Genomic DNA, 25,206 nt, shown 5'->3' with positions numbered 1-25,206 from the left:
AAATTAGTAAATTACTGGTCTCTCATGTTTAGCACCTTACATGTCAGCAAAGTCTGAAGGTCTCAAAGCCTCACCCACCAAAGCTAGATTTACCTGCTATCTAATACATAAATTCTCTCCAGAGTGCTTCATCCCATTAACATAGAGAATTAATAGAAAATACATACATATTTGGAAAGGGAAGCTCTTCCAATTTCAAAATCAGGTATTCATTAGTAGGAAAGAATCTAATACTTTCCTGCAGGTTAATTTATTTTAGACTAAGAGAATTAAAAGATGGAAAGAAGGTATGAAGAGACTACAAAGACCACAAATGGAAAATTCTCTGGTATGGGCAAGATCTGCAAGTAGATTGGGAGGCTGAGTCATGAAACAAAAGATGCTGGCATCCTAATTTTGGGGACCATGCTGGCACTTATCCTTAAGAGTTAGCAGTTGTGTTTAGAAGATAAGATATAAGCAAAGGGGAAAACTCTAAAGATTCATACATGGCAAGATGTGTGGGCTAAAGCAATAAAGGGAAAAAAGGGCATCAATATTAAATAGTATTCATTTAATTGCAAGTGACAAAACCCCCATGCAAACTGGCTTGAAGATTAAAAAGGGGGTTAAAATCCACTGATTCAGGCAGCTTCGGTGGCTCAGCGGTTTAGTGCTGCCTTCCGCCCAGGGCCTGATCCTGGAGTCCCGGAATAGAGTCCCACGTCGGGCTCCCTGCATGGAGCCTGCTTCTCCCTCTGCCTGTCTCTGCCTCTCTCTCTCTCTCTCTCTCTCTCTCTCTCTCTCTCTCTCTCTCTCTCTTTGTCTCTCATGAATAAATAAATAAAATCTTTAAAATAAATAAACAAACCAACCAACCACTGGTTCGCATTACTACAGAGTAACGGTTGGATCTAGTACCCAAATAATATCCACCATCTATCTGCTCCAGTCCCTTACATTTGCACCGTTAGGCATCTATCATCTATTCTTAGCCATGCTCTCCCCTCTGAACCGGCAAACACTACCAGCAGCTACCAGAGTAGTAATGTCTACAGAGAAAGCCATCAGCTTTCTTGGCCTTGGGTCCATCCTGCACTAATCACTGGGATTGACACCAGGAGTGGGGCTCTGCCCTCCAGGTCAGCGTGTGCTAAGAATGGTGGAGGAGTGGTCCACAAAGGCAAGCTGGGGCTACTTTTACTTTAAAAGGGGGGGAATAGATGCAAGGAAGGCAGAAATACCAGATTTCTGGTCACCTTCCCCCCTGAGGAAGGCTTGCCCAGCAGGTGTGCATAGTTTTCAGCTCTGCTTTCACAGACACTCTCAGCCTAGGGCCACCAAGCCATATTTGAAGCTGGAGAGATGTTTAGTCATTATGGCTCCCCACAGTGCTTTTCTTTCCAAGTTACCTCAAGGGTGGCTTCTGGAAGACTTTGTCCTTAGTGGAAAAAGCTTATCCCCAGCTTGAAATTCTCCTCTAAGATGTTTTCTTCTAATATACATTTGAAGCACTTTACTGAGGCAACGGCACACATATTTAATGAAGTCCTAGAAAGGCACCCAGTGAGAAACAAAAGGTGAGATAATTCAAAAATAAAAATAGATGGCTTAAAATAGAACTCATGGCTTCAGGCAAACTATAAAGCTGCTAGTCTTCTTTGATGTGAAGTACACAGCTACAGATATTTTAAAGTTGAAAGACAGAAAGAGAAAGGGGGAAGACAAGCTGCAGTTTTCATTTTATTTGTGTGTGTATTTGTGCCTGTGTGTGAAAGATCAACTGTTTTCTTATTGGTTGTATCATTCCTTTTCCCTCCTCAGTGAAAATGGAAACTGGTTTTGTGAGTGTCCACGGCTGTACTCAGGCAAGATGTGCCAGTATGCAACCTGTGAAAACAACCCATGTGGAAATGGTGCCACCTGTGTTCCTAAATCCAGGACAGATATTGTCTGCCTCTGCCCGTATGGGAGGTCTGGACTCCTCTGCAAGGACGGTAGGAGCATTATTAAACATGGTGTGGGGGCAAAAGGATGTGAGGAGTAGACAAGTCACTCAGAGGAACCAAAGACAGCACCTGACTGATCAAAAATGTCTAATCTTTTCCTTGGTTCTTTTCAAGTCAATCCAGACAAGACCTATTAATGAGACTGATCACTGAGCAGGTATTTCTCACAGCCATCATGTAATTACAAAGGAGGTAATGAGTGCTCCCTGAGGTTAGACTACAGAAAATCGCTGTGTTATAAAATCTCAAAGTCATTCTAAAGATTGATTTATTTATTTATTTTTATGATAGACACAGAGAGAAAGAGAGAGGCAGAGACACAGGAGGAGGGAGAAGCAGGCTCCATGCCCGGAGCCTGACGTGGGACTCGATCCCGGGACTCCAGGATCATGCCCTGGGCCAAAGGCAGGTGCCAAACCACTGAGCCACCCAGGGATCCCCTCAAATCATTCTAATGCTCAAAAAGTAACAAGGAAAATCAGATGCAATACATAAAATCAAAATATTTTATCTCATTTTGGCAAACTGAGGACACAATATTAACTAACAGATCTAGGTATTGTAGACCAGTTTTTTGTTGTTGTTGTTGTTGTTGTTGTTGTTGTCTTTAAACAAAGACAGACATATTAAAAACCCATGACATGGTTATTTTATAGCAAGAAACAAAAATCACAAATAATATCCATGGGCATCTCCTTAGGAGAATCTAGTATGTGGAAATCCTAAATCACAAAAAGAACAAGATACTATAATATAAGATTGTTTTAAGAAGTAACTTGCCTAAGAAGGTAATAGTAGCTTTGATATAGAGAAATAAATATTTCTAGAGATAATTATAAGTATTTGGTATTAATATTTCATCAACTCAGGTTTGGACTTGTTTCATTTTTATTTTCACCATAAAAATTTTATTGTTTTTTTTTTAAGATTTAATTTATTTGAGGGGGTGCAGATTCTCAAGCGGATTCTCTGCTGAGTCCTGAGGTCTGACAGGGCTCAGGCTCACACCTCTGAGATCATGACCTGAGCCGAAATCAAGAGTCAGATGCTTGCCTGACTGAGGCACTCCAGTGCCCTCTACCATAAAAATTTTAAAAAACAAAGCTTACTATCTCTTTGGTGTCAGTGGTATTTGTTACCAAATTCTAGAGTAAGGTTATCAAAGTGAGCAGAGGTCACTATGCCCCAGGTGCAAAATGAAACAAACCGATCTAACCTGTCCTGACTCCTCAAAAAGCTAGAGCACCACACCCTGACTTAACAGGTATGAAAATTGAAACTAGATAAAGAAGAATTTGTGACTAAAAGGTATTGAAATTTTTGATAATATATATCTTTAAGGGAATTGGGACAATGGATTTATACTTAGCTGGAAGAGGGGAAGTTAAGAAGTACAATGAGTTTCATTCTCTTTGTGGCAGGGTTATGTCAGAAGTTAGCCAAGTCACTTTTATAATAGAAAAGGCATTGTACACCCAATGGAATTGAAGTTTTACCTTTCCAATAAAAACAGAACCATTCATTCTATTGAGGTAAAAGCTATTGAAAAATGCAGTTGATCACAAAAAAATTTGATTACTGAAGGATGAATCATCAGTGTTGCTTCGTAGCTGAAAATCAGACTGATCACATGAAATAAGAAATGAAGATTTTTTTTTTAAGTAGGCTCCACACCTAGTGTGGAGCCCAGTGAGGGACTTGAACTCATGGCCCTGAGATCAAGAATTGAGCTGAGATGAAGAGTCAGATGCTTAACTGACTGAGCTACCCAGGTGCCACAAGAACTGAAGGGCTTGAACTCATGGGGCTTGAACTCATGGCCCTGAGATCAAGAACTGAGCTGAGATCAAGAATCAGATGCTTAACTGACTGAGCCACCCAGGCGCCACAACAAGTGAAGATTTATAAGCATGTCTTCCCATATTTACAAAAAAGTTGTTTATTCCCATCTTTTGCTCTTATTAGAGCTCCAGAGATCCAGAGATTAATGGATTATTGAGACAGGAGATATTAGCAAAATTTATTAGTCTCCTTGTTTCATTGTAGGTAAGAAGACATTCATACGTGCACCCATCCAGAAGAATTTCTTAAAATAATTAACCCTTCCACTAATATATTCCACAAAAGTGCCAGAGCAATTTGAGATTCCTGCCCTCATGAAGCTTACCTTCTAGCTGAGAAGATCAAAAGAAAATAAAACAGCTCACAACACAGTATAAAATTTAAGAAAAGAATTATGAAGGAAATAAATAAGGAGTGTAGGGAGTAACTAGGGAGAAGGGTACTCTTCCAGGCAGGTGCTCTTGACAAGAATGACTCCAGAAGAGTAGAGATTTATGCTAAAGCCTAAAGAATAGGAAACAGGACATATGAAACCAAGAAAACAACTATTCAAGCAGAAGTTTCAGAAAAATGAAAGACTCTGAAAAGAGCTAGAACCTGGGCTTTTTGAAGAATGAAAAGGTGCTGCTCTAGCAGAGCATAAGAGAGCAAGGGAGAAAACTATCTGACATGAGCAGGGCCTACATCATAAAGGGTCTTAGGCACATGGGAAGGTTTAGACTTTTATTTCTCACTGCCTTAAGAAGCCATTGGAAGGTTTTAAAGAGGCAGGTGGTGTGTATGTATTTGTTTAAATCATTCTGACTGCAGAATATTGATTTTAGAAGGCTTTTGTCAGTGACCCTGACAAAAGATAATTTTGCCTAAGACCAGGGAAGTGGAGATGGAAATAAGTGGGTGAACTTGAGATCTGTTCTGGAGATAGTAGTGACAGAACTTGCTGAAAAGAGTGTGAGAAGGGCTGAATCAAGAACATCTAGAGTTCTTTATTTTATTTGTTTGGACTATAGGTATTTTATTTTATTGTTGTGCCATGAGGAGGATTCAGAGTATAACAGGGTCTTAATAGGGCATTATTGGGAGATAAGTTTTATTGTGTACAGATGAAGAAAAAGATGCCTGTTAGATATCCAAACGGAGAAGATATATATAGGCAATTGGGTAAATTATGCTCAAGCTCATAGGAGAGTTCAGGACTAAAGATATAATTTGGAGAGTCATCAAAGTAGAGGTAATGGTTAACACCATGGAATCAGAGATTATCTAAGAAGAAAGTGTAGACAAAGAGGTAAAGAGAGCCAAGAACCAGAGTTCCACTATTTACGGATCTGGTAAAGGAGAGAAGGCCATGTGAAATGCCAATACCGTCCCCAAACACCCCTCCCACATTATCCTTCAGCCCATAAATATTGTTCCTCTGGTGATGTTACATTACCTTAGCTTAGATCTCCCATCAAAGCAGAACCTGGATAAAGAATTGCACTCAACAGTTTATTTTGGAAACGATCTCAAGAAACTGGAGTGAAGTGGAGACTTGGAGGGAATACAACAGGAAAGGGAGAAAGTGAGTACAAAGATGTCCTTGGGGTTGAACTGTGGCCAATTGTGCTCGATTCTGAGACCTTATGAGGAACCGCCTAAAATGACAACATTGTCTGATCTTAGGAGGAAATGTTTTACATTTCCTAATCATCATCATAGGATGATTCCGACAATTGCCTGCTCACAGGACAAAAGAGAGATGCATTTAACCGTTGACTCCTGGTTCATTTTAACTGAGGGTTCCCCTGCAGGACCTTATTTTCCCACACTTCTACATTGCCATACAAAACTAGCAAAAGTGCAAGCTCTTGCAAGCATCTCAGATAAGCAAAAGAGCTAGAGAAGCTGGAGATCAATAGGAGGAAAGAGAGCTTAACATATCAACACTCCAGTAACAATCACAAAAATGCCCAGAGTGGCAGCTCCCTCCAGGAGCCATCTTTGCATCCGCAAACATCAAGGCTTTCTTTACTCCCCCAACTCGTACAGGGTAGTGTCCCATATCATTTCTTGGACCATTCACTGTTACCGATCTGACCCTCAGGAGATTCTCTAGAACATACTGAATATATTCAATAGAGAAAAGCATAGAGCAAACCGATAAGCATAGCTGGTGCCCAGTTGCAACCACACGTGAGAAAAGGCACAGAATAATATGCAAACTCCGTTTTTTATCTTTGCCTTTTTGTTAATACCAGAGGATGAAAAATCAGCCAGTTTTATCAGCAGTTGTATTTGCTACATAGCACTTTTCTTTCAGATTGTAGCCATATCTACCATATTAAATAGATTCTTTGGAGGATAATAGGAAATATAATTATGACGTTTCCTACCTTGTTGATGTTTCCACTGGGGAATTCATCCCGGGGCAATCATGGCAGTGATGACAGGAGCCAAAATAAACAAACACTGCAAATGGAAAATTCACAGCTGCCTTCCTTTGTAAAGTGCTTTACTTTCCACATTCGTGCTCCTCATTCACACTTCCTGTTGCCTCTTCCCATATGCAAGAATAAGCTCTTCTTGTTTTCTTAACCACATCATTTTAAAGGCAAAGGGGGGAATGCTTTATCTTGTTTCTTGCTCTCTGTGTCCCTTCTAAAAATATGTCTTAATTTACTGTATCCTCCCAGCCTGCTGCGCCTGTCAATGGAGCATGGCTTTTGAAGAAAATAGTGTAACATGTAGCCTGAAAGCCTAGACCCTGGAATCCACATGGCTGGGTTAAAATCCTCACTCCCCTGCTGCATAGCCTGCAGAGTGACCTTGGGCAAGTCACTTGTTCTCTCTGTGCTTCGACTTCAAACAATCTACTAATAGAACCTAACTTACAGAGTTCATGAGAAATAAATGAGATGACTCATGTAAATTGCTTCACATATCACTGGACACATAGAAAATGCTTTTGTGTGTGTGTGTGTGTGTGTGTGTGTGTGTGTGTGTGTGTGTGTTTTAAGAGCTTTCAAGCCAAGACTCTGACCCCACAGAAAACTACCACATCTTGTCATTGTGGGAAAGAGGGCTGGATCTCCATCCCAGCTGAAAAGAAAACTCTAGAATGTCAAAGGAGATCAAAATTAATTTCCTTTTTAAGAATTTTTCTAACTTGTGACATTCTTTGCAGTGATTAGAGACAAGCCAGGGTATTACAAAGTCAGGTAGGAAAGCAACGCTCCAGGGATACAGATAATCACCAGGCTATTTAAGGACATGATACCTCTATAAAGCAGCTTAATGTCAGGCTGGCATTTTGTAATGGCATATTTCAAGTATATGTAATTTTCTGTCATGTAAGCTCGTAACTCTTTTGATAGCATCCACTCTGATATGATCCAGCTTTTTCTCTCCGACTCAACAGCTGTTTGATTACCCTGCTGTTCAACCCGTCTCAATATCCCTCATTTCCCTCCATGTTTAAACTGTCTATTTTCTAGCTCCTGGTTACAAAGAAATGTTAAAGGATCAAGCCCAATCCCAGAGGGAAGCAAGGAGACAGGGGTGATTGTGGCCACACAAGAAAGCACTCAGGAAAGTGATTCCTCTTGTTCTGGGTTGAAGGCAACCTTTTAGTGTCCTGCATTTTTTTCTTCCTTAAGAACTGAGGGAATTGCCTCTCCTTTTGCTCAGTGGGAAGGTTCACACCTCCTGCCTTTCACCTTTTTTTCTATTTCAGCATCTGCAAAGAAAAAAAGTTAGATTGGCACAGCTAAAAAAGCAGCACTTAAAATAAATATATATATTATTGTTCACTGAAACGTTCTTGAAAAATAGCTTTGATGGACTCCTGCAATCCCACCCACTGCACTGAATTAACACCTTTCTTTCATTTGTACAAGTGGCAGTCGCTGCAGAGCAAAGTTACAGTTCTTGTTCCAATAATTATTACTACTAGTTTGTGTTTATAAGCGAATGAGTCTGTGTGTGTGTGTGTGTATCTGGGAAAGATGTTTCCTAGTCAAAGTCTTTCATTAGGTTTAGAAATTGCTCATGTGTCTCTAGTTACTTCTGTCATCTTTCTCTGAAGGCGTTTTTCTTCCTAGCAATGAGTGGTGTTGGGTTTAGTTATATTACACACACACACACACACACACACACACACCTATTAAAAACAAGATAGTAAGGTGTTTTGTCTTGGGGAATTATATTGGTTCCGGCAGAGCCACCAGTTTCTCAAACAATCTATTCTCTCCTTTCTTACTAATGCATCCCTGATTGTATTGGAGGCAGTAATGTGCCCAACTAAAAAATCCCAGCCTCCCTTAAAACAGAGTGCAGCCATGGAACTAAGTTATGACAAGTGAATATAAGCAGAAGTGTTCGAGGATTGTACTGACCTCTGGGAAAACTCCTGAAGAGCGACATGACTCCCACCCTTGATTCTTTTTTTAGGTTCATTCTTTTTTTTTTTTTTTTTTTTTTAAGATTCTATCCATTTATTCATGAGAGAGAGGGAGAGAGAGAGAGAGGCAGAGACACAGGCAGAGAGAGAAGCAGGCTCCACGCCGGGAGCCCGACGTGGGACTCGAGCCCAGGACCCCAGGATCACGCCGGGGGCTGAAGGCAGCGCTAAACCACTGAGCCACCCAGGGACCCCCTTTTTAGGTTCATTCTAAGCTTATAATGTGTAAGAGGTGACTCAAATTCCAGAAGTGATCTTGGATCTTAAGCAACCTTGAAAACTGAATATACATGCTACCATAATGAAGCAAAAAAGATGGAAAAGCTTAATTAAGTCCCTGATAACTCTGGAACCACACCATACCATTCAGGGATTGTCCAATGTCACACATTTTTGAATGAGGGAGAAATAATCTATTTTGCTTAAATCTCTACTATTTTGTTATACATTTTCTGTAATATGTAGCTAAACTTCATACTTACTGATATGGTTACTGAACTTTATATCCTGATATGTTTTCTCAAATATTTCTGATTTTATTTATAAGCTCTTCGATTCCTTCTCAAAGAGAGAGAAAGTACAGGATTTCTTGTATCTTACTTATTTTCTTTCAGTCTAGGAGATTTAATAAATTACAACTTTATAAAATATATTTTGCAACCCAATAAAAGTATGGTATGAACATTATTCTAATACCATAAAAGAAATACCAAAGCAAGCAGCAAAATGAAAATGATATTTTTGCAAATTAAAAAAATAATTAGACAGCATATTTTAGATCTTACTTATGAAACATTACCTCTTATTTTAAAAGTACCCCCATGAGGCAATTTGTAACAATCACACTAAATGAAAAATCAAATTAATTTGTAGATTTTCACATCTCAATTCCTAGGAAGGCATGCAGCCATTATTGTCTGCTTTTATATTTTTTTATTGTCTGCTTTTAAACAGAGAACAAAGAATATTCACTATCAAACTCTTACTAACCATTTACCTCTGGAACACCATCAGTAGAACACTAAACTGCAAAGACCAAATGTTCCTTCTGTTCAATCCAGCACTATGTCATTGTTTAGCAACCTCACAGAATTTTCCCTCCCCACACAAGCATTTCCTGCTTATTAAAAATGTCTTTAAAATGGATAGACTGCACACAGGAGTAGAATTGTCTCTCCTGAATATATTTATGGCAAATTGATTTTGTAGACATTTGCAGAAACGTAGACCTCTGCAGTTTATCCCATAGCTCGCCAGAGAATTGAACTTTGCAGGTTTGTCAGCCCAGGGCCCCCCACAAAGAGTCGATTTTTTGGTATCAAATGAATACTGTCAGATCCTACCACACCTATCAGGTTATGCTTGGTTGGTTTAAGAGCTATGCTAATGTGATGCACCTGCCAGTTACCAAGCAATGGAGAACACAAACACATTTGCTGTACATTAAAAAACTCTTCACAGGAACAGAAAATTGACCAGAGCCTGGGTAAATTTATGCTACGTGAAAGACTGTAAAGTCAACATTTTATGAAGAGGCAATGGAATTTATTGATAGAGAGGAATGAAATAAACAGTGATGGAGATGCCGGTGTGTGATGTAAATTGCCTACCATTCCGTACAGTGATTAGCAGTTACTCAGTTCAAGGCATTTTTTGTTTGTCTATTTCCACTGACACACTCACATTGTCTTTTTGAATAGTTTGCCATCCTATGACTTTGTGCTTGAAAATAGCTTCCTCTGTCTCTTGGGATGAGGTAAGAACTGCTTAAAAGAAAGTGCAGACCTGACATGACAGATCCCACCTCATTCTGTAGCCCCCACCTTATACCCTCTGTCAGTTCACACTACCTTGTATTTATCCTTAAAATGTTGGCTATGTATCGTGTGAGTCCTTCCCTCAGACAGTCAGCTCTGTGATGGTGATATCACATCTGCCTTGGCCATCACCATACCTGTGGAGTAGCAAATGTTGCCTGACATATGGTAGGCTCTCATGTTTTTGCAGAAATGAAAGTTTGAAAGTTCTACAGAATATTCAACTAAGCTCTTACCTTGAGCCTACTATTATGCCTATTACTTAAGAGCTAGTCAATAAGTGTCAAATTGAAAAAGTAAACTAATAAAACAAGCAATGAATGAATAATCTAATCTGGAACATTTCAAAAAGTGTGGTCCACAGTGTTGTAAGGTGGCCCGTAAAAAAGAGTGTGTTGAAATGAACTCACATCTACTAAGTGCTCACTATATGCCAGGCCCTCAGCTAAGTACTTTACCTTCATCTTCCTATATGATCTACATAATAACCCAATGAGGTATGTCATCATTTCCATTGTGCAGATAAAGAACCTGAGGATCAGAGAATTTAAATAATCAGACAAAAGTAAAATAGTTCATGGGTGGTGGGTAAATCTGGAATCCAGATCTCCCTGACTTCAGCCTCTTTTTTTAAATAGTATATAGTACTCTGTTCTCCTTTTAGGAATTCAAGTGTATAGTAGTGATGTGGGAAACAAAGGCAAAAGAAAAATTAAATGTCCTTACTCCCCACTGCCCACTGACAAGTTCTTGAGACAGGCAGAGTGACCTTCCTCTAAGAACTCAGCTGCCCTGATGTTGATACTTTACTTAAGGCAAAAGGCGATCTTAGCCCCACCTCCTCCACTCTTCCAGGATCCTGTAAGTCTACTTTAACGTATAAAAATTCCTTTAGAAATTTCCTTTATCTCTAAACCCCTCAAGATACGTGTTGGCAATCATTTCCCCAAACATATGACCCACCAAAGTACATCTGACTCCTGATTAAGGTTTCATTAGTCAGTAATAAATGACCTTTCCTCAACAGTAGCTAGCCCTATCAAGGTCTTGGAAACTTTGCTTCCAAAATTCCTTAGGGACCTAGGATATCCCTAACCCCCTCCCTACTTGAAAGTATATAATGGGCCACTCCTCATGACCCCAGCACAGCTCTTTCTGCCCAAAGGTCCTGTCCCCATGCTTTAATAAAACTACTGTTTTGCACCAAAGACATCTCAAAATTTCTTTCTTGGCCATCGGCTTCAATCCCAAAAGTCTTTTCTACATCAGTAGCACAGTGAAGCCTCTGAGAAGTCCTTTAATAACACAGCATTAAACCAAGAGCTCTTCTGTCTCATAGAACAAGCATTTCACAAAATACACCACAGTAGTTCCCAAAGTGGTATATGTACACTCCACTGTGGTATATTAATTTTCTTTTTTGCCTTAATCTTTTAATTGCTACTGTTGTGTATTATGATGTCCATATTATATTAGTGTATTTGTATACCAATAACAATTTTAAATTAACATATTTGGGCCATGATCTAAAAAGTTTACAGACCACTCATTTAGACTATTCCCTTTCAAACATGGCCTGGATTTTTATTAGTTACATTGATTTCAAAGAATTAATTTAGAGAAGCTTATTTCAAATTTTGGTTGGAAAAAAAATTTGGTTGGAATGTTTAGGACATTTAATATATAAAATTTATTATCTATTTCCAATTGGTTGATATTGTTAGAGGAAACAATGGAGCAGCATATTCAAGAGCTACTTATTCGTGTTCTTAAAGTACATTAAAGCCACCCACTCACCCCAATACAATTAAATTTACTTAAATTTGCATTCTTTTAGCTCATTCTAACTGAGCTGTGAAGAAGGCAACAAGAGGACTATGGATACAAGAGTAGAGTGACAAGTGCCTCTGCTAATGCCAGCAGCAATCCCATCATAGAAAGTCAAGGATAAAATGTCATATGGCCATTTTCTGGAAATGTATTCATATGTGGTAGACATTCCCAGACGCAAAGAGTCACATAAGGCCACTGAGACCTAAACTACATAGAATAAGTAGGAGCTACTTCTCCTTTTTCTGATTGCAATTTAATAAAAATAAAAATGCTTACATTATACTATGCATTTATCAATTAGGGTTTTATTTTGTCTTCATTTTTCTCAATGAGTCAAATGAATTGATACTGTTTTCTTATTCTTTGTACTCTTAGCAAATGATGACCCTTCAATAATTTAAGTGTCCTTAAAAGTACTCAACTTTGATGAGGAAGCACATAATCAGTGAATATGAATTTCCATTCATATAATTGGGAAAATGCAAATTATATTTCACATATTTGATAAGAACAACTAAACCTGAAAAGATTGATGCTTTTAGAGGTATCATTTTGTCAACTCAGACAGATAATGTTTTTAGAGAAAAACATTATTCCATCAAAGGAGCATTTTTGGAAAGCATATCAATTACTGTAGAATTGATTAGTCAAAATGATTAGTCAAAATGATCATTTCAATGCTCTCATGTCCTATATCTATGATTAAAAGACTTGGCAAATGAGTTCTGGGATTCCTATCATTATGCATTTGTGAAACAAATATTAATTGGGGAAATAATGAGAAAAAATAAAGAGAATATGTCTGAAAATTAATTATAATTTGTAAACAAAGCCTGACTTAGTATGTACCTTTGTCGCATTAAGATTATCCAACGTATCCAACATATACATGCTTTCTACAATATTAGCATTCCATATGCTTTCCCTGGCCTTATCCCATCCTTACCCTTGAGAAATAAAGGACAAATCCAAAGGTAAGGGTAAGCAGTCTTAGATAATCAAGTCATGATCCCTGTTTGGTTGTAATGATGATTTTATAAAGCCTCAATGTGAATGTGAAGTACAAAAGGGAGTTCTACACATCCAATATCAGTAGTATGGCTCATGTCTCAAAATGTAGGAATCACTTAATGTGAACCATCATTCCCGAAGGGCTACTTGAGTCCTTATTTTTATAAGTAGGATGTGTTGTAGGGATTTACAAAGAACTGGGCTTCCTCTTCATTTCTGAAATTTCAAAATTTGTAGAACAAAGAATACCTTGCAAAACCTCACCTATTAATCTATTTTAAATTAAGAGGTTTTCTTTTCCTATGGGTTAAACAATAGACAAATATAGGTATATTCTTAATTCCCTTGTTCTAATGAAAGCACTTTGGTCCTGAGTAAGGGATTTGCGGGGAGTGAATTAACTCTTTCCTGACTCTGCTATTCTCAATAACTTCAGAGCATAACTAGTGCCTTGTAAAGTTAATATGGCTCTTTGAAAGTCAGCACTTTACTGCCCGTTTCAATTTGCATCCATGACTTAACACCTGGCAGGGAACATCCAGTCTTTTCCAGAGGGCAAATCTAAATATTGCACCTAATGATTCAGTCTCAGAAATGACATTTTGTAATTCTCTTTGCCATTCTAAAGGGGCCAAGGGTATTTTTGAATCTCATCTTTTTTGTTCTTGTGTATTAAATCAACTTGAAATTGTTAAAGTGAGACTCTTTCTGCCCTGAAGATGTTAAGCTCTAGAGAAAGAAAAGCTGTCATCAGAGTGAGTGGTTGATAATTCTGCTCATTGGAGTGTATCCCTGTCAGTCTCCAGGTAGATGGCTTAACACACACCTTGTTGACAGCTACCACCAAAGGGGGATTTCCTGCAGAAATATCACTGAGGCTGCCCAGCTGCATGAGTCCCCTAAGTACTTGTCAGGGTTGCTATCTTAACCATGGCAGAGTTGATTTTTCCTGAGATAGCCATATCCACTGTGTGTTAAGTTTGATTGCCTATGTAAGCTTTAAAAACAGAATGTTTAAGAATTATATGTTCCAGAGGTCTTTTTGTTTGTGGATTAAAAGAGCCCTTAACAGCATCGTCTGCTTCCTCCTCCATTATACCTCTCTCCTCCATCACTTGTTGTAACAAACAAATACTTTGGAGGAAAGTGCATCTTTAGGAGCCTATATTTTAAGTTACTGAATTCTAGTCTAACTCGGTGTGGCAAAAGGAAAATGGAAAGTATCAACAGCCATCTCTTCCACACGTTCTGACAAATAGGGGCTTATGCAATTTCCCACCCTGCAAATCAAAGGACTTAAGGTGCCCCTCTGCCAACATCTAAAAGCTTTCATGGTTATTCAACATTTGCCCTGTTGGAATAAGAGCATATCAGAACACCTGTGCAATACACAAAGGGCTGCAAAATTATGGGTGTATTAAGCAAAGTCTAATTTTAACTTGAGAAAAAAAAAAATCCCCTTGACAAAAGCCTATTTCCAGAGAAGCAGCTTTTGTAAGAACAAACTTAGAAATGATTATATCCCAAATGTGCTACTTGGTAAAACTGCAAAAAAGTGTTGCTCCAAGCATTCTTAGATACGGAAAGCAAAAGAACGCCACCTCTTTTTTTCACGCTTTATTCTCTAGAGTGGAGTAGGGTGCCACATCTTATCAACTCTTTAACATCTGCATGCTGTCATTAATGAATTTCATTGTTTCAGCGAACTCAAATAAATACTGTTTGGTTAACTAACAAGCCTTTATGTCACTTTATAGATGATGAAATCTGAAGTTGGCAGTATTAAACTATTAGTGTTGTATAAGGGGAAGGCCCTGCACTGGAGAACAGAACCCACACCCAGGTCCAAAATCTGAAACAACCAGCTGCGTGACATCCAACAAGTCACTTCACCTCCCTGCACTTCACTTCCTTCATCAGCTAATAAAGGAGTTGAATAGATCATCCTCCTCTTCATTTTTTTTATTCTGATCAGAACCCTTAGATTGAGAATAGGGAAAATCAGTTATGAGTTATTCCTGCTGTTTTATTTTGTGTCTTCTTCATTACAGTTCATTATGAAGCAGCTAATCAGAGTTAGCAGATATTTAAACTTGCAATGAAGACATTGTTCTAAGTGCTTTATATATCTCATTTAATTCTCAAAAGAGCACAAAGGGCAGCTATTATAGATCATCCCCATTTTCTAGATGAGAACACTGAAAATTAAGGTAAATAACCAGTATGAGGAATGGCTGGTTTGTGGCAAAGCTATGCTCTTAACTTTTATGTCACTCTGAATCCCACAAGTGTTTCAAATACAGATTCAGTTACACTGTACTTAAAGCACTAATCATGGAAGTGATTACTGATCATTTCAATAGAGACTGAAATTATAAAATATAAATTAATAATAACTGATAAATAATAATCTTCTTAAGCATACTAGATGTAGTATAAAATTATGAATCATTGACAAAGTCTTGCCATGTTATTAAAATGCTATCTAAACAAACCTAAGCACATGCAAAGATGTGTTATCAGTTATGAGTTGTCTCATTGGTGCAGAAATTTATTACATCTGACATCAATGTTCTTTACTTTTAGTAAAATGTATCCAAGTGAGAAACTCAATATTAGAAATTACCTGGAAAATTATGAGATAATAAATATGGTTTAATTATGTCATTTTAATTGTAAGAAAACTCATTCTATAATTTATTCATTTGACAAATACTGATTAAGAACCTATTATGTGCTGGGCCCATCCCAGGTGCTTAGTAAAACCTGGTAAACAAAACAGGCATAACTTCTTCAGTGAGACTTGAAATCCAAAAAGGCTACAGGCAAAAAGTAAATAAATATATTATCAAATTAGGACAGACGCTGTGGAAGAAATAAACAAATGACATGATAAAAACAGCAGAGTGGGACCCCGCTTGGACAGGTGGTCAGGGAGGGCTTCTCTGAAGAGGCCAGTGAAATTAGAGCATAAAGAACAAGGCAAGGGTGGCATAAGTGACTTTAGAGAAATAAGTTGAAGCCACATCATTCAGGGCTTCGTAGGTCATAGTAAGGAGTTTGGATTTTCTTCAGTGTCCAATGATAAGCCATGAGCTTAAGGAGGGGAGTGATTTGCTTTGATTTGTGTTTATAACCCATGACTTGGGTCAGGAATACTAGAAGAAGGGGGACAGATGTAGCTAATGCAAGAATTCATGTAAGAAGTGAAGTTTCCTGAGCAGAGTGGGGAAAAAACTAGCTAGATTCAAGTTTTATTTGAAAGTAGCTTTCACAAGACTTACTAGTAGATTGTGTTGAAGATGAGAAGAATCAAAAATGGCTACCAGATTTTTGGATTGAGTGATTTAGATAATAGAATGCTTTACTGAGAAGTGAGAAGAAGAAGCTTGGCATGGAAACAGGAGTTTAGTTTCGCTTTATTTATTTATTTATTTATTTTTATTTATTTATGATAGTCACACAGAGAGAGAGAGAGAGAGGCAGAGACACAGGCAGAGGGAGAAGCAGGCTCCATGCACCGGGAGCCCGATGTGGGATTCGATCCCGGGTCTCCAGGATCGCGCCCTGAGCCAAAGGCAGGCGCCAAACCGCTGCGCCACCCAGGGATCCCCTAGTTTCGCTTTAGATGCCTGTAGAATATGTAAGTGGACAAGTCAAAGAGGCAAGGGATGGGCAGCCCCGGTGGCTCAGTGGTTTAGGGCCGCCTTCAGCCCAGGGCCAGATCCTGGAGACCCAGGATCAAGTCCCATGTCGGACTCCCTGCATGGAGCCTGCTTCTCTTTCTGCCTGTCTCTGCCTCTCTCTCTCTCTCTCTCTCTCTCTCTCTCTCTCTCTCTCTCTCTCCTCTCTCTCTGTCTCTCATGAATAAATAAAACCTTTTTAAAAATTTTTAAAAAGAAGCAGGGGATATTTCATTTTAAACTCATAAAACTACATGAAATCACTTATGAAGAGAATGTATAGAGAGCTACATTCTGGGAACTACAACATTTAGAATGTAGGTATCGAAGAAAGAGGAGCAAAGAAAAGAAGACTGAGGAAGTATGGTCAGTGGTGGAAGAAAAAAGCCAGGAGAGCAAGGTGTGACAAAAGCCAAGGGAGGCCTACTTTCTGGGGAAAAGGCTTTACTAGGGCCTTATCCCACCTGAGAGATGGCGTGTTCCCTACCTCAGCCCCTCTTGCCTTCCTGCCTCACCTAAGGAGGGAAAAAAAGCTAAAAAAAATTTCTGAAAGTCACACAGGGACACAGCCTGCTAAGAGACTGAAATTGAATCATCACCTTCCCACCACAGGTGCAAGGCTCCAGTGTACTAACAGTGGACACGACAGACAGAGCCACAAGATATGCTATCACTGAAGAGAAGGACTAGGGAAACTTAACAGAGTAGACACAAACAATGACTCGAGAGCAATTTCAAACCTCTGGCATCTGTGGCTTCCCCAAACATCAAGTAAAGCCCAACTGCTAGTCAGATTAACACAAAACCCCACACTAAAGCTTTTTACTTTAGTTCCTATTACATGACACATGTCCAGCTTTCAACAAAAAATTACAAACCATACTAAAAAACAAAAAAGAAAAGAATAATTATCTGAAGCATCAGAACCAGTTATAGATATGAAACTGTTATTCTAATTGTCAGATAAAATTTTTAATCAGTAAGACATAAACATCACTTCAAATCATACAGATATTAGGAGGATTTGATGAACCACTTCATGTCAATATATTTGAAAAATTATATTAACTCCATAAAATCTTAGTAAAACAAAACTATTTAAAACTAGCATAAGAAAAATAATACAAACATGAATCATACATAATAAAACTCCTAAAGAAAAATCTTCCCGCTAAGAAAATCAAAACTCATGTGCCTTTAGTGACAAACTCTTCTGATTATATAAGGAAGAAATAACACCAGTTTTACATAAACTTTTCAAGTGAATAAAACAAGAGGGGAAAACTTCCAACTTCTTCCATGAGACAAGCACAATCTAGGTATTGCCTTTGATGAGAAAAACAAATGACAGCCCAGGCATGAATATTGAAGCAAAGTCCTAAACAAAATAATAACAAACATATTCCAACAATTCTTAACTTGGAAGAGGTTACAGGGAAATAGTGAGTTCACTTGATGAACTCTGCATTTTTTATTTTGATTTGTAAACTTTTCTGTATTCTACTTCAATAGAAAGCTAAATACAAGAAAAATCAGTCATCTAAAATATCAACCTATTAACTTCATCCCTTTGGCTAATCAGAAAGTTAGAGTGCCATTTGGTAGCATCATAAGCACAATATTTCTATATTTTCCCCCTTTCTTGCTTCTTGTTCAGAACACAGTCTGGATATCTATTTTCCATATCCACCTCACAGATTGCTCACTGAAACCTGCCTCATTTCAGATGAAGGACTCAAGTTTTGCCTATGTAGCAAGGAAAAAAAATCAATGACAAAAGTCTCCACTGAGAACAGAAAACCCTCATCAGTTTGCACACTGGTTTTAATTTCAACCAGGATCCTCAAGAATAGTGTATGTGTAGGCAAGTAGAAAAACAAAAACATAACTGGTCACTATGCAAGTTATGACAGTTCCAGAGTGTATTCAAATGTGGAAAAAAAAACAAAACAAAACAAAAGCAAACAAACAAAAAAAAACCAAGTGTGATATTTTTCTTATAAAATATTCCATTTTTTTAATTTGTTGTCAGTATAGCAGTGCTGTCAACAAATATCGATTGAATGCTACATGTGAACTGATGCAATGCCATCATATCAGATGCTATGGGGAATACAAAACAAATATAGTCTTTACCCTCAAATTTATTGTTTTGAAAGGTGGGAATGGATGTAGTAAAGTGAGAAAAAATACTTTTCATTAAAAAAAATCAAAGACTGGTACAAGACTGAGTTATAGCAAAGGATTATGTCTGATTCTTCTTTATGTCCCTCAAAGTTATTAGATGCTGTTATTTTCACCTACTGTTTTAGTAGACTAATAAATATTTGCTGGATGAATTGCATTACATTTGTGAGTTGTGCTGACTGAGGGATATATTAGTATTCTCCAAACAATAGGGATCCTAATAACTCTGATCCTTCTGTTACTATTTTGAAAATCACTCCTTCATTTCTTACCGGTAGGGTCATTATAGACAGGAATTTTTTATGTAAGTGGATTAGATATTTTCTTTCCATTTTTTAGAACAACGTTGCCGTTGTTCAGCATTAATTTCTGATAGATCATTTTTATTTTGTTATTTTTTTCCTTTTTCCTTCTTGTTCCTACATTAAACAAATACTGATATTTCATTAAAATTTCATGCTTTTAATCATGGCCTATATTATTGTTGATAACTTTGTGTGAATCACTTTACGTTTTATTTTTTTCATTTTGTTAGAGGCTTTAGATTCTTTTTTGTAAAAGACAAAATGTTTACTTCTTATGTTCCCCCAAGAGCTTAGAGAAGTTGTTTCCCTAGGAAGTATTCAGCAGGACATGTATTTTATTGGTGTAAATATTGGGTCGAATAACATATTCATGTCTAACTTAAAAGATTTTGCCAAACTTGCCCTTCAAACAATTTGTGTTCCCACCAAAATATGAGACTAGGAGAGTATCTTATCTCAAAAATTTATAGCCACATTGGGATTTTTAAAAATGATCTCATCATTGTTTTAATTTGCATTCTTTTATTTATAAGTGTGGTTCAGCAGTGTCACTTGTATTTCTGTAAATCTCTCACTCATATTTCATGACCATTTTTACTTGAATGCAATGTTTGCTGGATCTAGTTTTGTTAACAATAGCTTGAAAGCAGCCATCAGAGGAATATTTACAAAATTAAAAACAACTAACACTGCGGGGCTGCTGGCTGGCTCAGTCAGAGGAGTGTGAGGCAATCTCCCATCTCAGTCTTGGGGTAGTGAGTGCGAGCCCACGTGGGGTGCAGAGATTACTTAAATAAATAGAACTTTAAAAAAAGTTCTAACCCTGCAAATAAGGGCTTGCCTCACCAGGCCCCATGCCCTCGGAAAAGTTGTTAAACATTGGCCAGCATGATGCTACTTGGATTGTTTATTCTCGCTTTATGTTTGAGTAGGTTCCTGGCAATTAGGGAAAAAAGGCATTTTGGCTGTCATGTGTGTTGTGATGAAAGGATTCTTTCTGTTCCCCATTTGTCTTTTTTTAAATAATAATTTTATCGAGACACAATTTGCTTACAATAACATATATCATTTATTTATTTATTTATAAAGATTTTATTTATTTATTTGATGGAGCGACTGAAAGAGCATGAACAAGGAGAGGGGCAGAGGGAGAAAGAGAGGGAGAAAACTGCCCCCCACCCCGGTGACTGGGGAGCTGAACAAGGGGCTCGATCCCAGGACCCTGAGATCATGACCCAAGCCAAAGTCAGACCTTAACCGACCGAGCCACCCAGGCACTCCTACGCCCTTTTTAAAATGCACAGTTCACTGAAACCATCACCACTGTCTAATTTCAGACATTTGCATCACCCTAAGAAGAAATCAGTACCCATTAGCTTTCACTCCTCAGTATTCCCCTGCCCCACCCCCTGGAAACCAATAATCTATTTTCTATTTCTGTGGATTTACCTATTCTAAACATTTAATATAAATGGAGTGATATGATATATGGCCTTTTGTGATTGGCTTTTTTCACTTATTATGATGTTTTTGAAGTTCATCCATGTTGTAGTGTGTATCAGTACTTTATACATTGTTGGTGGGATTCTAAAACAGTGTAACAAATTTGGAAAACAAATTGCTCAAAATGTTTGACGGAGTTACTGTACGACCCAGCAATTCTACTCCCAGAACATACTCAAGACAAATGAAAACATGTATCTGCAAGAACCTATATAGGAGTGTTCATAGCACATTATTCATAATAGCCAAAAAAATGGCAGCAACTCAAATGTATATCGACAGAAGAATGGATAATCAAAAAATGTTATACCACTTGCAAAATCCATTTGTCTTGATTTTGTTTTCCCACATTCTTGGCATAAAGAAGCTTTTTCAATTTTAAGTAGCCAAATTTGTCACTCTCTTTCTGCTTTCTTTTACGATAGCCAGTTTAGAAAAATTAAAATTATATCAACCCATGCTTTCTATTTTTAAAGCTATTATGGTTTCATTTTTTAGTTTAATTTTTTTTTTATCCAGCTGGAGTATATATTTTGGGATTTGGAGTAAGTTAAAGAATTCTCCTTCATCCTAATGATTAGTTTACCTTAATAGTTACTGAATAATCCTTCTCTTTCTCAATAATTTGAAAAGCCACTCTCATAATAAAAATCTCCCAGATTTATTTGTGTCTTATTCTAAGCCCTTACTCCATGCCTAATATATTTCCATTAAAATCACGTTGGATTGATAAAATAATTTAATGGAAATTAACAAGTTTAGTATATCAAAAATTCCTATCAACATTATATATATTTATTTTTTCATTTAATTGTATTTTATTTACATTCAATTAGTTAACATATTGTGTATTATTAGTTTCAGAGGTAGATGTCAGTGATTCATCAGTTGTATATGATACCCAGTGCTTCTTACATCATGTGCTCTCCTTAATGCCCATCACCCAGTTACCCCATCCCCCCCCCCAGCTGCCCTCCAGCAACTCTCAGTTTGTTTCCTAAGGTTAAGAGTCTCTTTTGGTTTGCCTCCCTTTCTGATTTCATCTTGTTTTATTTTTCCCTCCCTTCCTCTATGCTCCTGTTTTGTTTCTTAAATTCCACAGATGAGTGAAATCACATAACTTTCTCTGATTGACTTATTTTGCTTAGTATAATACCCTGTATTTCCATCCACATAATTGCAAATGGCAAGATTTCTTTTTTTGATGGCTAAGTAATATCCCATTGTATATATATCATATCTTCTTTATCCATTCATCTGTCAATGGACATCTGGGCTCTTTCCATAGTTTGGCTGTTGTGGACATTGTTGCTGTAAACATTGGGGTGCAGGTGCCGCCTTCATATCACTACATTTGTATCTTTGGGGTAGATTCCTAGTATTATAATTGCTGGGTCATAGGATAGCTCTGTTCTTAAACATTATATGTATTTCTTCTTACTACAAACTTATTTTATGTCTCAATGATTTTTAAAGTTTTATTTACAACTTGCCTATTGTGTATTATGCTTCCATTGTAAATGTAAAGAAGGGATTTGGGGAAGATATCCTCCTTTATTTCCAATTCCAATCTGTCCCTTTTGATAGGCATAGTCTGAGGTTGGTAGGCAGCTTGTGAAAGTAGGGTCTGAAGTTCTAAGAGGATACCAGCAGGGTAGATTTCTCCTTTATGCATCAGGCAGGAGCCTGGAGATCAGTATCTTCAAACTCTGAGACATGATTAAAACAAAGTGAATCCAGGAGAAATATAAAATATAAGAATTTAGTGTTAATAGTAAGAAATATTTTAAAATAACAATAAAAGATAACAATAACTTAAAAACAGAGAAAGCTGAAAGAAATAAAATAGAACTAAAGACAAAAGATAAAAATATAGGAAGTAAGCAATCACCCATATTAAGATATAAATATTGAAATAAAAATAAATTGGAAAAAAGGGAATTGATGAAACTACAATAAATAAAATATAAATAAAATATAAAAGACCTTGTTTTTTTTATAAAGCCAAAAAGATTCCTCAAGAGAGTGATTAAATTAAAAGGGGTAAAAAAAAAATAAGATTAGGAATGAGAATATGATGGGAACACATATAAAGAAGAAAAAGAAATTTAAAGGATAAAATATGTACATCCATTGCAAACACCTTTAAAACTTAGAGAAAATGAATGTTTTATACCAAACTATAAATACTCAACCTGAGTAATTATTTGTGAAAAAATAATTGTTTAATTACTATATTAGCATTTGGAAGGTAATGAAATATCTACTATATTTTTTTAAGTAAACCCTACCCCCAAAGTGGAGCTCAAACTCACAACTCTGAGATCAAGAGTTGAGCTCCTTTGAGCTAGCCAGGCACCCCAAAATATCTACTATTTTAAATAGTCTCTTCAATGATACATGCTTAGATGTATTTTATCTATTAAGAACAAATTATTTCAGTTTTATTCATGTTTTTCCAAACCAAAAAAAAAAAAAAAAGGAAAAACAAATGTTTCTCAATTCATTGTGATAAACAACCATGACACGAAGAAGAGAAAACTATAGACCAATCTCACTTGAGCCTCTAGATAAAGCTACCCTATGACCCAGCTATTGTATTACTGAGTATTTACCCACAGATACAGATGTGGTGAAATGCTGGGACACCTGCACCCCAATGTTCATAGTAGCAATGTCCACAATAGCCAAATTGTAGAAGGAGCCATGATGTCCTTCGATAGATGAATGGATAAAGATGTGGCGTATGTATACAATGGAATATTACTCAGCTATCAGAAGACACAAATACCCACCATTTGCTTCGACATGGATGGAACTGGAGGGTATTATGTTGAGTGAAATAAATCAGTCGGAGAAGGACAATCATCATATGGTTGCACTCATACATGGGATATAAGAAATAGTGAAAGGGATTATGAGGGAAAGGAGGAGAATTGAGTGGGAAAAATTAGAGAGGGAGACAAATCATGAAAGACTCCTAACTCTGGGAAACAAAGGGTTGCAGAAGGGGAGGTGGGTGGAAGGATAAGGTAACTGGGTGACAGGCACTGAGGAGGGCACTTGATGGGATGAGCACTGGGTGATATACTATATGTTGTCAATTTGAACTTAAATAAAAACAAATGTAATAAATAAATACATAAATAAATAACTGACTTTAGAGGCAAAAACAAATAACAACAACAAAGGCTAAATTTTAGCAAATATACTCCAACAAGGTACCAAAATATTACATGATTATGATTGAGTTGGAAATATTCTGAGCATATAAGAGTGATGATTCAATGCCAGGAAATTTATCAATATAATTCAAAATCAAATAAAAATATTAAAGCAAGTTAACTTCTGATCCTATCAATAGATAATGAAATGTCACTCAATAGATACAGATAAGGCATTCAACCGAATTCAGCAGATGGGCTTTATTGTTTTATTGTTTTTTTTTTAAATTTTTTATTTATTTATGATATTCACACAGAGAGAGAGAGAGAGGCAGAGACACAGGCAGAGGGAGAAGCAGGCTCCATGCAGCGGGAGCCCGACGTGGGATTCGATCGCGAGTCTCCAGGATCACGCCCTGGGCCAAAGGCAGGCGCCAAACCGCTGCGCCACCCAGGGATCCCTGTTTTATTGTTTATGAAGAAAACTAAAAAAACGGAAATAGAAACTAAATTTTGAATAAAAATACTAAAATTTAAGGCTAACTTAAAACCAAAACCATATATTATTCCTAATTGGCAAACACCAGAACATTTTCAGTTAAAATCAAAACTTGACAAGTATACCTACTATTACTGTTATTTATTCACCATTGTCAGGACAGTCCAAGAAAATGCAGTGAGAAAAAAAGAAAAAAGAAAATTTGTCTTAACACTGGAAAGGAAGATACAAGTCTATTTCTTATTTATATCATTTAAATGAGAAAATCTGGTGCTGTTGCTAGTTACCAGACAAAAAATAAGTCAGTAGCTCTTTTTCATAATAGCATGGACACATGAAAACGTAAAGCAACTTCACTTTGTCTTCCATTCTCCCTTTAAAATTTGTTCAGTGGTGTTATTCCTTTTTTCAAGTGAAGATTTAGATGTGGTCCTTCCGGGGTCACAAACTATCACTTCCACACAGTAATGAGGTCATCCATTTTAACGTGGTAGGCAAATCTGTTTGCTTTAACCTTTGTGCTTTCCCAAGTGGGGGCTGAGTCAGGTAGAAAGTCTAAAGTCAGAGAAAAAGGAAACTTAAATCCTTCCTCCCCTCCTTTACTAATTGCAGGTCCAGATTGTTTCACAGGGAGCTGGGGGAGAAAGGAGATGGGAAACTTCTTTCTTGACTAATAAGGTCATGCTGATTTTGCTTCGCAGATGTCTGGATTTGGCAGATATTTAAAACCAACCTTGTCTTTTGGGGCAAAAAACCCCAAAAAACCAACCAGCTGGTTGTATCGCTAGCAATCTAGTGACACCTCTAGCTTTCCCTCCTGGGGGCTTTTCACCTCTTGAGGTGGTTCTTTTGGTCAGAACTTAAGAAAATCACCTCGATGTCTCTGTCCCATACTTGACCCACATCAGACACAAAGCAAACATTCACACATCT

General features: G+C 37.3%; 1 protein-coding gene across 1 annotated transcript in view; it reads left to right on the top strand.

The window, feature by feature from the left end:
* Positions 1 to 25,206, top strand: part of EYS (eyes shut homolog) — a 1,553,129-nt gene that overhangs the window by 1,435,852 nt on the left and 92,071 nt on the right. Inside the window, exon 33 of the mRNA XM_055330595.1 lies at positions 1,804 to 1,976. Coding sequence (XP_055186570.1) covers positions 1,804 to 1,976 — 173 coding nt within the window. The remainder of the gene's footprint in view (positions 1 to 1,803; positions 1,977 to 25,206) is intronic.

The sequence above is a fragment of the Nyctereutes procyonoides genome, unplaced genomic scaffold (genome assembly GCF_905146905.1).
Source record: "Nyctereutes procyonoides isolate TBG_1078 unplaced genomic scaffold, NYPRO_anot_genome, whole genome shotgun sequence".
Classification (NCBI taxonomy): Eukaryota; Metazoa; Chordata; class Mammalia; order Carnivora; family Canidae; genus Nyctereutes; species Nyctereutes procyonoides.
Note: the sequence above shows the minus strand (reverse complement) of the source record. Positions and strands in the feature narration are given on the sequence as shown.